General features: G+C 34.6%; 1 protein-coding gene across 22 annotated transcripts in view; it reads left to right on the forward strand.

The window, feature by feature from the left end:
- Positions 1 to 9081, forward strand: part of Adgrl2 (adhesion G protein-coupled receptor L2) — a 655342-nt gene extending 646261 nt beyond the window's left edge. For 8 of the 22 annotated variants that reach the window (XM_070007402.1, XM_070007407.1, XM_070007408.1 and 5 more), the window contains 4 exons: positions 1128 to 1256; positions 1789 to 1885; positions 3514 to 3642; positions 7008 to 9081. In XM_070007402.1, the coding sequence (XP_069863503.1) occupies positions 1128 to 1256; positions 1789 to 1885; positions 3514 to 3642; positions 7008 to 7762 (1110 nt within the window). In that variant the 3' untranslated portion in view covers positions 7763 to 9081. Of the gene's footprint in view, positions 1 to 1127; positions 1257 to 1788; positions 1886 to 3513; positions 3643 to 3862; positions 3945 to 4447; positions 5383 to 6259; positions 6313 to 7007 lie in introns of those variants that run through there. The other 14 variants (XM_070007410.1, XM_070007411.1, XM_070007412.1 and 11 more) reach the window with 8 other exon arrangements.
- The last annotated feature ends 5152 nt before the right edge of the window (positions 9082 to 14233 follow it).

A 14233-nucleotide genomic window follows, 5' to 3' on the forward strand; every position in this document is an offset into this window, starting at 1 on the left:
TAGGTACAATTAAACTGAAGCCAGGAAGATGACCATGCAAGTGTACTTAGACTTTCAAGATCATCTAGTGACTTTTTTCTTTTCAGAGAATGATCCAGGGAATGTCAAAGTCCTGGTGTTTGCAGGCATATAATGTAGAAGTGTGAGAGAGGAAGAGTTTGAGTGTTGAATCTATTAGGAGGACATGGAGGAGTTTCCTTACAGAATTTTTCTTAGTTGTTTTACAATTTCAAAGCCTACCTCTAATCTACAAATCATTATGGTATTCATGTGCTGGTAGCACTGTACACAACACAACATCCCCTCCTCCTCCTCTTAGTTCTATACCACTGCTCATAAAGGGCGTATTTTTGTAACAGTCATTTGGCCTTCCCTTTTTAAAGGTTGGTTTAAACTTCCTTTCAACCCCAACAATTTATCTATCTATTCATATACCCAAGCTTCAGGGGAAAAGGGAAATTACATGGGTAGCTCATTAATGAGAATGGAAACTGTGTAAATAGTTCTGTTGTATGCTAATGAAGTGAATAGTCACCTTAGCTTCTGTACTAAATGTTACAGCTTAGACATACTAGTAAATGAGGAAAATAGTCAAATATACCAAAATACTTCTCTTCCCCCCTTTTTTTTTGGCCAAAGGATTTCTGTCATTACAATGAGACTACTCACAAAATACATAATCTATTTAAAGATGATTATGTATTTACCTACCTAAAACAAAATTGAAGCATGTGAAACTTAAATGACTGAATTGGGTATATGTAGTCAAACAAGAAAAATACAAAATTTTTTGTCCAATTTTTTTTCCTATACTAAAACCACAAGAGTTACTAAATATATGGGTAGATTAAAACTTTAAATATATTGCTATCATAGTGATAAATAATTACTCTACAACAATTACAGAGCCCAAAATGTGATACCAGTTTTTAAAGATCATACTAGCCAGTCAGGACAGAATTCTTTTCTGATTACTATTTTAGCAACTGTTACTTCTTTTCACTATAGATGTGTCTTAGTTGCATTTAAGTCTTCTCAGTTTATTTCCTGTTCCTTTAATTAGAGAGCGAAGGGGAGAAACAAATATGCTCATGGTAATCCCTTGGTCCTCTGATTATTCAATTCAGGTACGAAAAGAATATGGCAAGTGCTTCAGACACTCGTACTGCTGTGGCGGTCTCCCAACTGAGAGCCCCCACAGTTCTGTGAAGGCATCAACCACAAGAACCAGTGCTCGGTATTCCTCTGGCACACAGGTAACAAAAGACTTTGACAGAATCTTTAATTAACCTTATTTATAGAAAGCCTGCTGAGACATGTTCTGTTTAGATGCACTAATTGTTTCCCCATTATAATGATCTAGGTAGAAAATACTAGCTTTTTTTTCTGTTTGTATTTTTTGTGTTAATTTTCTCTTACATGTGTCCTTGAGGTGTTCCTTAGCTGCAAATAACCTTTTCAAGGAGAGGAGTTCCTTAAGAAGTAAAAAAGTCATATAGATCAGTGCTCATGGTGGGCATATATTCAACATTTGTTGAATAACCAGTCATTTCCACTTTCAAAGAAAGGTGACCAGATTACTCATATTTAAGAGTGGAAGATTAAATACCCATTAATTGTGAAGTGGTAGTATAGTATAGATGTCTAGATTTAGACTAGAAACCACACACATTCTTTACAAAGTCAAGTGACAGTCCTACACATATTGGGTAGGTGGTTGTGTTTTTTAATAAGGTAAGCTTGAGAAAACTAACATAACCTATCTGTCTTGCTGTTTTATATTAATAGAGTCGTATAAGGAGGATGTGGAATGACACTGTGAGAAAACAGTCTGAATCTTCTTTTATCTCAGGTGACATCAATAGCACTTCAACACTTAATCAAGGTCAGTTATTAGGAAAATCAATAAAAATATAAAGTTTGTACTTTTTGCTAGCACAGAATAATTCTTAGAAAATGCTGAACTTATCTCTTACACATTTATACCACAGTTGCTTGAATATGTTAAGTCATCTTTTCTCATCACTTACTACAGTACATATAAGTTCATATTACCCCATAGTATAATGCAAAAAAAATTTTTTTAACAGGATAAAGCACTCTTAACTACAAAAGTAATTATTGAAAACATAGCATATCACAGATTAAAATGTTTTTCCTAGTTAATACCTGTTTTCTCTCCTAACTATGCATATATAAATTTTTTTCTTTAAACATCAATGGAACTAGCAAAACTAATATGTAAAACAATGCCATTTTCACCAAAAAGGTGCAAAAGGTATTTTGTACTTTTTAAGATAAATAATGTTAAAACATTTATTGTAAACCTTTATTAACAAAATTTGAGTACCTAGGAACTTTATAAGCTTTACTTTATAACTAACTTTTTCCATATTGTTTGATGTGTCTATAGTGGCAACTTTAATTTGTTATATAAATTATTATAGTTCATAAATTCTGCTGGACAATGAAATAATCTAGCAAAATTCACGGCACAAATATGTATGTCATAGATATTCCCGAATCCTTAATAACTAACACTATGAGAAAAGAAAGTTACACTGTAGAATCTTGGGAAAGATTGTTTATCTGACATTTCTAGTTTCATGGGCCAATTTATGACATAAAGTTAAGGTTCATCACAAAGACTGGTTTAAAATTAAAGAGAATTTATAGCATCAACTCCAATCTGAATTTTTAGGTATTTTTAATCAAAACATGATCAATAAGAAAAGATTAGTGTTACCAGTTAGAATGATTGAAACGTAATTGTCTCATTGCTTTGATGTTTTTTCTTAATTCTATGGGAGTGGCTAACAAATGCTAAATAAATTACCCAACTCAATTCTAAAACCTGGCAAATAAGTGGGTAGAGCAAAAGTGTTCTTGTTGTAGACTTTGTTGTGGGCTAATAATTTATGTTATATAGTTTGTTTGTTTTTTTTCCCTGAGCATGTACGCTTTTGCATTTACTAAGTGAAGCTTTTAGCAATGTGTCATAATTTTTACATGTTTGTGAAAGTTGTTTTCCTCCTGCTTGTATCAAAGTTGGTATGATCACAGATGTTTTCATAAGGGATAATCCCACACCTGTAAATTTTGAAAGTTTGAGATTCCCTCTTCTGGGCCTCAGAGGTTAAGTTTTAATATTAAGCAGTAACATCTTGAAACATAATAATGTTGCTCTCTATGCATTTAATTGCCATTTTTGTTTAACAGTGATCTTGTATAAATTAGTAAATGTCATCCTTGGCAGGTGTTTACTTGGGGGACTTAGAAAGCACCTGTGAATTACTGGAATTTAACTGCCCACTCCCCTTTCTCTTTCAAATTAGTAGTTCAAGTACAGTCAGAAATTTCAGCTGGATTTTCATTGCCAACTTGCCCACTAACCTGATAAAGAAAGGAAAAAAAAATAGAGAGAGAGATTGAAACTGTAATACTAAAAATAAGAGAACTGATGTATTTCTTTCTGTTTTTGTTTTTGTTTTGTTTTGTTTTGTTTTGCTTTAGGAATGACTGGCAATTACCTACTAACAAACCCTCTTCTTCGACCCCACGGCACTAACAACCCTTATAACACATTGCTCGCTGAAACAGTTGTATGTAATGCCCCTTCAGCTCCTGTATTTAACTCACCAGGTGTGCTTATACTTACAAAGAAAACTACCTTTCTTTATGCTAAACAGAGCCCTGTTTCTAAAATATTCAAGTTGCCAATATACTTATTATTACATCCTTAGTTTCTCAGTTAAAAAAAAAATATGGTATTTCCCATGCCAGGCTTCTAAAACTGCACTATATTATAGTACAAACTCAGTCATGACAGTATTTACAATAATTATCCATGTTTTTAACACAGGTGGCATAAATCTTAATATATTATTACAGGACTGACATCACATGGTCCGAGAGCCCATCTTCAAGATTTATATCACTTAGAGGTATCCAATCTATATAATAATATATTGTTCAGTTGACTCGAAAGCTTGCTGACAAAATTTGCTTCTGGAATGAATTAGTTAATAAAGATAATTTGGATGTTAGGTATAGAAAAACACATTCAGTATTATCAATAAAACAGAACTATAGTATAGTGCAGCTTTATGGTAGTTTTTCTTTCTTCCTAAGGAAACTTGAGGTTCAGTTAATTTTAGTCAGTTTGTATCTATTTTTTTTTAAACTGGGGGAGGGATAGTGATTGTCACTAACCTATTTACTATGTTTTCTAAACGCTTATTAAGAAAACATTTTTAATATTAACAGAATTTTTAAGGTTTTGGTAAAAGATATTATAGTTACTACCATTTAATATTTGTGAATGTTATTTGCAACTAAAACTCAGAACTTCGTTTCCGTTTTTTTTTTCTTAAAATTCTTTTTTAACGTAACTGCAGCTTCTCTTTTCATTCTCTTGTTTTCTTACTTTCCTTATGCTTCCCTCTAGCAACCTACAGAGAGACAAGTATGGGAGTAAAACTTAACTTTGCCTATCAAATGTAAATTTTTTCAGCATGATTTTTAATGGGCACAATTAATACATAACTAGCAGTCATGATGTAGACTCAGCGGGCAAGTGGTTCACAATTTGCAAATAAAATGCTACCAAATTCAAACTCAGTACATGGATCTGTACTGCCTTTGTCAGTAGTAGAGGTCTGTAGCAAATTCTATCCATTCTTAAGTATATGCAATGCTGAAATAATTTGCTCATCAAAGCCTGAAATACTGTCAGCCAAAATGCTTTAATAGTTGACTGATCATTTCTACATTCCCACAGTAATCTTGCTACAGGCTGTGGAAAATCTTCAAGTGAATTACCTGAACTTAGGCAGCAAAAAAAAAAAAAAAGATGCCTCTTCAAAAAAACAAAGAAGTCTTAAATCTGCAGTATATCATAGAAAACACTTTTTGGATTATGCCTAGTCCATATTATTATATTTAATAAAGACAGAAAAGAAAGCCTGTTTTAAGATTGAGTCTCTCTGCAGAGGGAACAAAAGCTAACTTATTCTTAATATGTCTTTTACAACTTAAAATTCCTCAGTGTTTTCTGATGGTACATCTTACCCAGATTGTGGCACACATGAATTTATAAACTGGGAAGTTGTGGCAGAAAAACTAAAGGAAACCTTCCAAGTAATTACCATAGCTTCATTGTGTTGACACATGGAGCATGATACAAATTGAATTGTCAATTTCTCATCTGTAGAAGTTTTGTCAGGGTTTTATAAGAATATAAGTGACAAATTATCCTACTCTCCCACCATATTTTCAAATCTGCTAATGCCAATTTATCCAACACATCATGTTTATTGTTCATGAAGTTTGTGCCAGATGGAGTTTTTTTTTCCCCCTAAAATTTGAGTTTTCTAGGATATCTGCAGCTTTAAGAGTGGAGTGAGCACTAAAAAAGGGAAATTTCCTATTCTTGTCTAAGAACTAAAGTTTTCCTAAACTCCTCCAAGCCTTGCATAAAATGCAGCAGCCCCACAGTGGTCAGTTTCTCATTTCAAATAACATCATTTCATCCTTTTTTTTTTTTCAATCTTTTTTTGTTAACAGACCTATTGGTAGACAAGTGATTTTTTTTTTCCTCTAGGATTTTGAGAATGAATAACTAACTTTCTATCGTGCAGACCATTTAATTTTCTCTCTCTACTTCTTTTAATTTGCCTAACGAGTACTGTGATGTCTAAGTTTACATGTTTATGTGTCTGTAGCGAATACAACTCTGAATCAAGTAGAGCATGTTATCATGTTTTTATTTCCTCCTAAACTTCTTTTCATATCTCAAGCAGATTTATCCAATTTTTCATTCTTTTAGAAATAAAAATGTTAGATTAAGAACTGACACTTTTCTCCCATTCCATAGTTAATATCTATTCTTGATTTAATTTCTGTGACCCATACTTAAGAAATCTCTCACATTTCTGCGTTTGATTTCCATGCCCATGGTATCCTTGGGCTAGTCTTGTACGAGAGACTCTGCTGGTTCATTCAGTACTGTCACTGTGGCTGATGCAGACTGCAGGGCTGCAGGCAGACTTTGACCCTTAGGAGCCTGGGGCCATTGCTATTAGAGAGATTGGTTAGTACCAAACAAGCTCAAAACAATAAGAAATATTAAACGAAAGGGAAAGGCTGCTATTTGCTGGTAATCTAATTTGTTGAACCCTTGCTCTGACTAAGTTGCTGAGAAGCTTAGAAATTCTTCATCATGTTACAATAAATCATTTTACTTTCTTTTATATATCAGCTACTCTTAGGCCAGATAGCCTGAGCAGACAGACATGATGTGAGTTGTCCAAAGTGAGTCATTCCACCTGCTGTCTATCGTGTTGTTGGATGGTGCTTGTTGGGCCCCTGGTCCAGTCAGTATGAAAGATGGCTGTCTCTGTTGAACATGAATTCTTTGTATCTGTCCATTTTTTTTCATTCTTTTTTTTAAAAAATTTCATCTCCAGAAAAAGGAAATGTTAGAATGTTGTTTAAAAAGTTGCTTGCCAGTTATGTGGGTTTATGTTGTACATTTACCTTTCGGTTCTGTATGTGACTTATTCTTTTTTAATTTAGTGTTGTTTAGGACAAATTCTGTTAATTTTATTTTTAACAACCATAGTCTTGTACTTTAAAATGTAAATGTCACTAATGAATTGCTTTGCATTACCTATGCAAGGGCATGGAGTGAAGTCTTGTAAGAACATCAAGAGATTTTACCAATCCATTAATAACTGCTGTCTCCTCCAAATTGATACATATTCCGTATGCTATTTACCTCCCCGGAAAACCGTATTTTTTTTTTTAACACTTTTTTCTGTTAACCTAAGGGGTTGCAACTGTTTACAGTTGGGAATGCGGGAAAGCCGGGCACTGTTCAAGCGTTAGCTTTCAAATACAACTTTGTCCTGAACGACATTAAAAAAAAAAGTTTTGTACAAAGAAATAAAGTTTCTGTGGAAAGGAACAGCAGCAGTAATGGTAATGCCCCCCCTTTTCTATTTCAGGACATTCACTGAACAATGCCAGGGATACAAGTGCCATGGATACTCTACCGCTAAATGGTAATTTTAACAACAGCTACTCACTGCGCAAAGGGGACTATAATGATAGCGTGCAAGTCGTGGACTGTGGACTAAGTCTGAATGATACTGCTTTTGAGAAAATGATCATTTCAGAATTAGTGCACAACAACCTCCGGGGCAGCAGCAAAACTCACAACCTGGAGCTCACGCTGCCCGTGAAAGCCGTGATTGGGGGAAGCAGCAGTGAAGATGATGCGATTGTGGCAGACACATCATCTTTAATGCATGGGGACAACCCAGGGCTGGAGCTCCATCACAAAGAACTTGAGGCACCACTCATTCCTCAGCGGACTCACTCCCTTCTGTACCAACCCCAGAAGAAAGTGAAGGCTGAGGGAACCGACAGCTATGTCTCCCAGCTGACAGCAGAGGCCGAGGATCACCTACAGTCCCCCAACAGAGACTCTCTTTATACAAGCATGCCCAATCTTAGAGACTCTCCCTATCCGGAGAGCAGCCCCGACATGGAAGAGGACCTCTCTCCCTCTCGAAGGAGCGAGAATGAGGACATTTACTATAAAAGCATGCCAAACCTTGGAGCTGGCCATCAGCTTCAGATGTGCTACCAGATCAGCAGGGGCAATAGTGATGGTTACATAATTCCCATTAACAAAGAAGGCTGTATCCCAGAAGGGGATGTTAGAGAAGGACAGATGCAGCTGGTGACAAGTCTTTAATAGTACACCTAACAATTCCAAGGGCCACATGCAAGTATTAGTAAATAAGATTCCCTTGGTTCCATGCAGCTTCCTCCAACTCTGCTTGAAGAGACGGCTCTGTTGACCTGTGGTCCTCCAGTGTATAAAAAAGAAAAGAAAGAAAGAAAAAAAAGAGGACTGAACCTTGCAGTTCTGTGACTTTTTTTTATAAAACATACAAAAACTTTGTATATACAAAGAGTATACTAAAATGAATTATTTGTTACAAAGAAAAGAGATGCCAACCAGGTATTTTAAGATTCTGCTGCTGTGTAGAGGAATTGTGAGACAAGCAAAACAGACCTTTCCAGCCATTTTACTGCAGCAGTCTGTGAACTAAATTTGTACATATGGCTGCACCATTTTTGTAGGCCTGCATTGTATTATATACAAGACGTAGGCTTTAAGATCCTGTGGGACAAATTTACTGTACCTTACTGTTCCTGACAAGACTTGGAAAAGCAGGAGAGATATTCTGCATGTTTGCAGTTCCCTGCAAACCTTTTACATTAAGGCAAAGATTGAAAACATGTTTAACCACTAGCAATCAAGCCACAGGCCTTATTTCATACGTTTCCTCAACTGTACAATGAACTATTCTCATGAAAAATGGCTAAAGAAATTATATTTTGTTCTATTGCTAGGGTAAAATAAAATACATTTGTGTCCAACTGAAATATAATTGTCATTAAAATAATTTTAAAAGAGTTCAAAGGAAATCTTGAGAAAAGCTCTTGGTTGCACATGTTACAAAATGTTTTTTTTTCCCCTTATACTTTGTCATGGTGACTTCTCCATTTTTTTTCTCTTATTTTCCACTGTATACAGTGTTCTGCTTTGACCAGTTAGGTTTTTTTTCCTTACATTTAAATTTCTTATTGCCAAAAGAACGTGTTTTATCGGAAGAAAACTCTTTGAAGCCAGTTCTACCATGCCTTGCACAAATGTGGTAAAAATCTAGAGAAGATTGTGTGTTATCTGCCCCCTGTTTGTTCTGGAACAGTGGGTGTAGCAGGCACTGGGCACTGCTCACAAACTTTTTAGTGAACAAAAGGTGCCTATCCTTTTTTAAAAACAAAATAAAACACAAATATTACTCTTCCATATTCCTTCTGCCTATATTTAGCAATTAATTTATTTTATGATAAAGTTCTAATGAAAATGTAAATGGTTTCGGCAAAATTCTGCTTTTCTTTTCATCCCTTTGTGTAAACCTGTTAATAATGAGCCCATCACTAATATCCAGTGTAAAGTTTAACACGGTTTGACAGTAAATAAATGTGAATTTTTTTCAAGTAGTTAATGTGCACTTTTATGTATGATACACAATTGGCCTCAACATATTGCTCCTTCTTTCCCTTCCCTTCCCTTGAAGTTCACACTGTAGCCATGGACAGGTATGGGAATACAATTAAGGTGCTTGTTTTCCTTTACTTGTAGGAGTAGGGTAGGTTCCCTATAACCCAGGCAAAAAATCTGGTAGATAAACTTCTGTTTGGAAATATTCTGAAAGTAGTTTTGGTTGTTACATTGCACCCAAACTAAGAAAAGGAAACACACACACACACACATACACACACACACACACACACACACACACACAAGGAAACACACACACACACACACACACACCACCACCACCACCACCACCACCACCACCACCACCACCACCACCACCACCACAACAACAAAATTAAAAGAAGGGTTGAAGTTCATTTAATTTGGACATTTAAAAACAAAGCACACACCAGCCTGACTTTAACTTTAAATTTCTCAGCTACATAGTGAGGAAAAATTCCCAAAATATACTTTTGCAGTTTGAAGATTTATAATAGTTCCCAAAAAATGTTGTGACTGACAATGTTTGCTATCATGGGAAGGTTTTAGTGCACTTCCAAAAATCACATAATTGAATCTCAACAAATAGATTTTCCTGTTTATATCCTAAGCTTTTATGCCAGATTCTTAGTGGTTCTCTAATGCTTCCACCAAGTCAGAAATCACTGCTTTTTGTAGACACACTTGGCTATCCCTACTGAATGATTTTTAAAGCATGCGTTCAAGGACTAGTGGTATAGTGGAGTAGTCACTAAATAATGAAGTTATTTGAAGCTTCTAATAGGTAGAAAGGGAGCCATATACTCACACATAGTCAATGTGTAGTGGGAGAATGATTGTAAGAAGTCAGTGTCCAGAGAGATTTAACAGTCTTCTTGACAAAGAACACGTGTCATTTTTTTCTGCTAAAATTCTTCAGGAGTGTCTGAAAATTCATTTACTGGAAAAAGGTATTGCATATCAAATATTTAAAAGATTTAATTATACATTTTCCTCACACCATCTGAACTTACACTGTATTGTTTGATAAATGCTTTCTGGTATACAAACTAGGGACAGGCTGTTGCAGTAATTATTTATTAAATGAGTAAAAAGAAGAAAGATTAGTTTCATTCCTGTCTCCTGAGTATGATGTAATTTCATAGTACCCAAATGATTAATGTACACTGTTGTAAAATAATTTATTACACATTTTTATCCTATAAAGATGGTCCTAGATAGATTGTAAGAGATACTTTGAAAGCAGTCACTCTTTGTCCCCTGAAGGATTTATTTTTGGCAATACTGGGGTTTGAACTCAGGACTTTGCACTTACTGGGTAGGCTCTCTACTATTTGAGCCACACCCCTAGTCATTTTTGTTTTTTTTTTTCTTTATCTCTTTTTTTTTTTTCCCCAGCCAGTGCCAGCCTGGATCTCATTGTGTTTATATTTCATCCATAGCTGGAGTAAAAGGTGCATGTCATGATGGCCAGTTTTCTTGATGACTGGATTGAGATGGGAGCTTGCAAAGTTATTGCCCTGGCTAGCTTAGACCATGATCTTCTCAATTTCCACCTCCCCTATAGCTAGGATTACTTGTATGAGCCAGTGCACCTAATTGGATTCTTTATTATTAGCACAATTTCCTTGAATCTGCCCATATTTCCCTGGGTGCACAATTCTCTATGTGATATTAACAACTATGAATGTAGTTTCCATTAACTTACAGTTTCTCTGGTAGTCTATTAATGATGCTCATGTCCATTTTAGATATACTTTGATTGGAAAAAAAAAAGCTTTTTTGTGTTCTATTTGTAAAAAGAATATACATCAATCTGTATGTGTTCATTTTATAAGACTATTGTCCTTTATATGGAAGAAAATATAAAAATTTTAATATGGTGTTTCTAATTCATCTACATTCACTTGAGCGTATTTACATGGTATATTTTAGCCAATGAAATAAAAGTAAATATTTGGCAAAAAAATAACTATCCTTTCCAAAAAAGTCGAGCATTATATTATATACAAATTATTTGACAAACTTCAAAGAAAAAAAAAAGTTGTGCACTTTTTAAGGATATGTTTAGGTTTCTTTATGTCCTTATTTGAGAAATACAAATGTATTGTTCCATCAGTTGAACCACAGGCTTAAAACTGAACTTTCATATATTCTCTGGAGATAGAGGGTTTGTAAAACTTTTAACTAAGTAAAATTTTTTTTATTGCTGTTACAGTCCTTTAAGTTGAAAAACTTGAAAAAGTGCATGCTAGTTAAATTTCTGAAATGAAAACAGCTTTTCATATTTTTCTTGGTGCTGAAACTCTAAATTCTCTTTAAAATCTTCCCTGCAGTGTTTTACAAATAAAACTTAGTTCCCAGAGTTCACACAATCCTGTGTTCTAGGTATTTCTGTTTTTATAAGACCACTGCATTAACTCATATCAATGGATATGAAAAGTTACTGGCATGTTAAACTAGATGAGAGTTGCTTCACAGTATAAAAATTAGTAGGCTTTCTGGTGAACATATCTTCTCACATAGCTTCCTGCTAGTTGTTAGTAAATCCTTAAATAGCATGTATAGACAAACTAGAAGCATTAGTTTATTGCTAACAGATAAGTGATAATATGATCAGGAATAATTCATAACAATTATCATTTCAATGGCTTAGAATGAAAATTTTTCTGTTGTCTCAGTTTGATGCTTTTTTCCCAAATGATCATAAGGATACATGCCATGTAAATGTACCAAGAAGAAATATTTAAATTTTATCAAAGGCTATCACATCTTTGACATAATTTTTGTACATGTTGCTGGGGCCTTGTAAGATGAATACCACTAATGGGAACTCCTGGGAATTATGCAAGTTCATCTCAAGGTACTATGGCCACTGAGCTTTCTAGGCCAAGATAACATATCTCTGTCAAAGGGCATTAGCCATAGCTCTAAGTTCACCATGTAATTAAGCTAATTAAATGTACTATAACTATTTTTCAGATATTGACAATAGACCACTCCACATCTCTTAATCAAGCTTTTCAGAAGCTCTTAGTTGACCTTTAAGTGAGTACAGTTTTTCAAGATAGACCAGTTTGATTTTTAAAGCTTTCCCCCTTGGTAATTTTTTTTCCTGAATTAATATATTATGAAATGTTAGGTACACTGACATTTATCATTTTAGATCTCTATTTGAAATAAAGGAGGTAACTCAATAGAATAAAGCTTACCAAACTGTTGATCTGCTTTGGGGAAAAAATACTGCCCCATGAATCTTATACATGTTTCTAAGTAAATACTTGAACTCAGACATGTTTAAAAAGCATAGTTAATATTAAAAAGCCAATGTTGTGTGAGCATAAGAGACTAGAGATGAATGATCAATGAATAGTTTTTCACAAGCATTTAAAAATCATATATCAAAACTAAGCTTTAGAAAAAGTGTTTTGGCAGTCATAGCAACATGGCTTTCTTGTTTGGTTTTATTAGGCAAAAATGACTGATAGTTTGACAGCTACAGGAACAATAATGGTATCTATTGGATATTGATGAAATGAAGGCTCTTTTGTGTTCTGCTCAAATACCAATCTTAATATAAGTAGATGGCATTTATTCCAGAACAGTAATACTGTAGCTCTTTAACACTTATGATCCAGAAGCTAAAAACAACCTCTTCTCCCACCCCCCCCCCAAAAAAAAATCACTGTCGAATTTTTGAAAGATAGATGAAAAGGTTCCATCCACTTTACTATTTATGTATTCCAACGGGAATAGAATCACCAACAACATCACCTTTTAATGTATGCTTAGATGTCTGCCAAGCTCTCTACTAAGTGTTATGTGCTTTATTACACTTAATCCTCTCCACAGTCCTCTGAGGAGGGTATTCATTATCCACTTTTGCAAAAGAAGAAAAATAATTTGCTCAAGCTGGTGAATGGCAGAGCCTGCTCCGAAACATTGTTTGATTTAGGAGTTTTGAGTTCTTGAACCAACATATGTCACTTCCCATTTTACTTGGAGCTCCAAGAATATCCCTGATATTTTAGGGACATTTTATGTGTTTGTGGTCCTAGAGGATATTTTTTAGCTAACTTGAAATTGATAAAATTGAAAACGAAAATGAAGGACAACAATGTTTCAGAAGTACAAAACCTGGGAGAAGAAAATACATTTCTAAAGATTAAATACTAGCACAGGTGGGCCCATTAACATGATGATAGCCAAATCTAATACAGCAAATCTATTGGCTACTGATGAATCCTTTTAGATATAACTTAATTCGAAGTTCATCAGAAGGAAGTTTTCACAGAAAAAAAAATGATCAAGAATTTGATTCAAACATTGTTTCTGGTCCTCCACTGAGCTATAACATAATACTAGGTTAACCAGTCTTCAGAGGGGAAAAAGAGTGAAAATTTATTATTTGATCTATATTTCCCTACATGATGAAGCACCACTGCAACCAAAGTCTTGTGAAAAATGAAAATGTTAGCTGTTTATACTTTTATAAGTTAATATTGTTTGTTAGAGGAGTGAGTGTGGCTCACATCTGTAATCTTAGCTACTCAATAGGCAGAGTTTGGGAAAATGGTAGTTCTGGGCCAGTCAGCCAGGCAGAAATTTCTGGAAACCCCTTTTGAACAAAATAGCTGGGCATAGTGGCATGTCACTGTAATCCCAGATGCCATGAGAAGTGTAAATAGGAGCATTGCAGTTCAGGCTGGCCTAGACAAACAGTGAGATCCTATTGCAAAAATAACCACAACAAGTAGGTCTAGAAGGCTTGTTCAAGTGGTAAGAGTATGAGGCTCTGAGTTCAAACCCTATTACTGTCAAAAAAAATTCTAAAAAGATGTGCATTTATGTATGTCAGCATTTGGGTGTGTTTTATTTATTTATTTTTATTTGGTGGTATTTGGCTTTGAACTCAGCACCTTATGCTTAGTAAACAAGTGCTTTACTATTTGAGCCAAACTTCAGCTTTTGGCCTTTTACATTTCATAATTTTCTCTCTTAACAGTTGACCATCTAGATACTTTTTTTTTCTGAACTGAAAAGTTTTCAGTAAAATAGTGCTTTGTTTTCATTTACAATATGCTCTTGGTCATGGATTTTATGCTGGAAATC

This window comes from Dipodomys merriami, unplaced genomic scaffold, assembly GCF_024711535.1.
Source record: "Dipodomys merriami isolate MVZ:Mamm:240054 unplaced genomic scaffold, mDipMer1.0.p SCAF_7, whole genome shotgun sequence".
NCBI lineage: Eukaryota > Metazoa > Chordata > Mammalia > Rodentia > Heteromyidae > Dipodomys > Dipodomys merriami.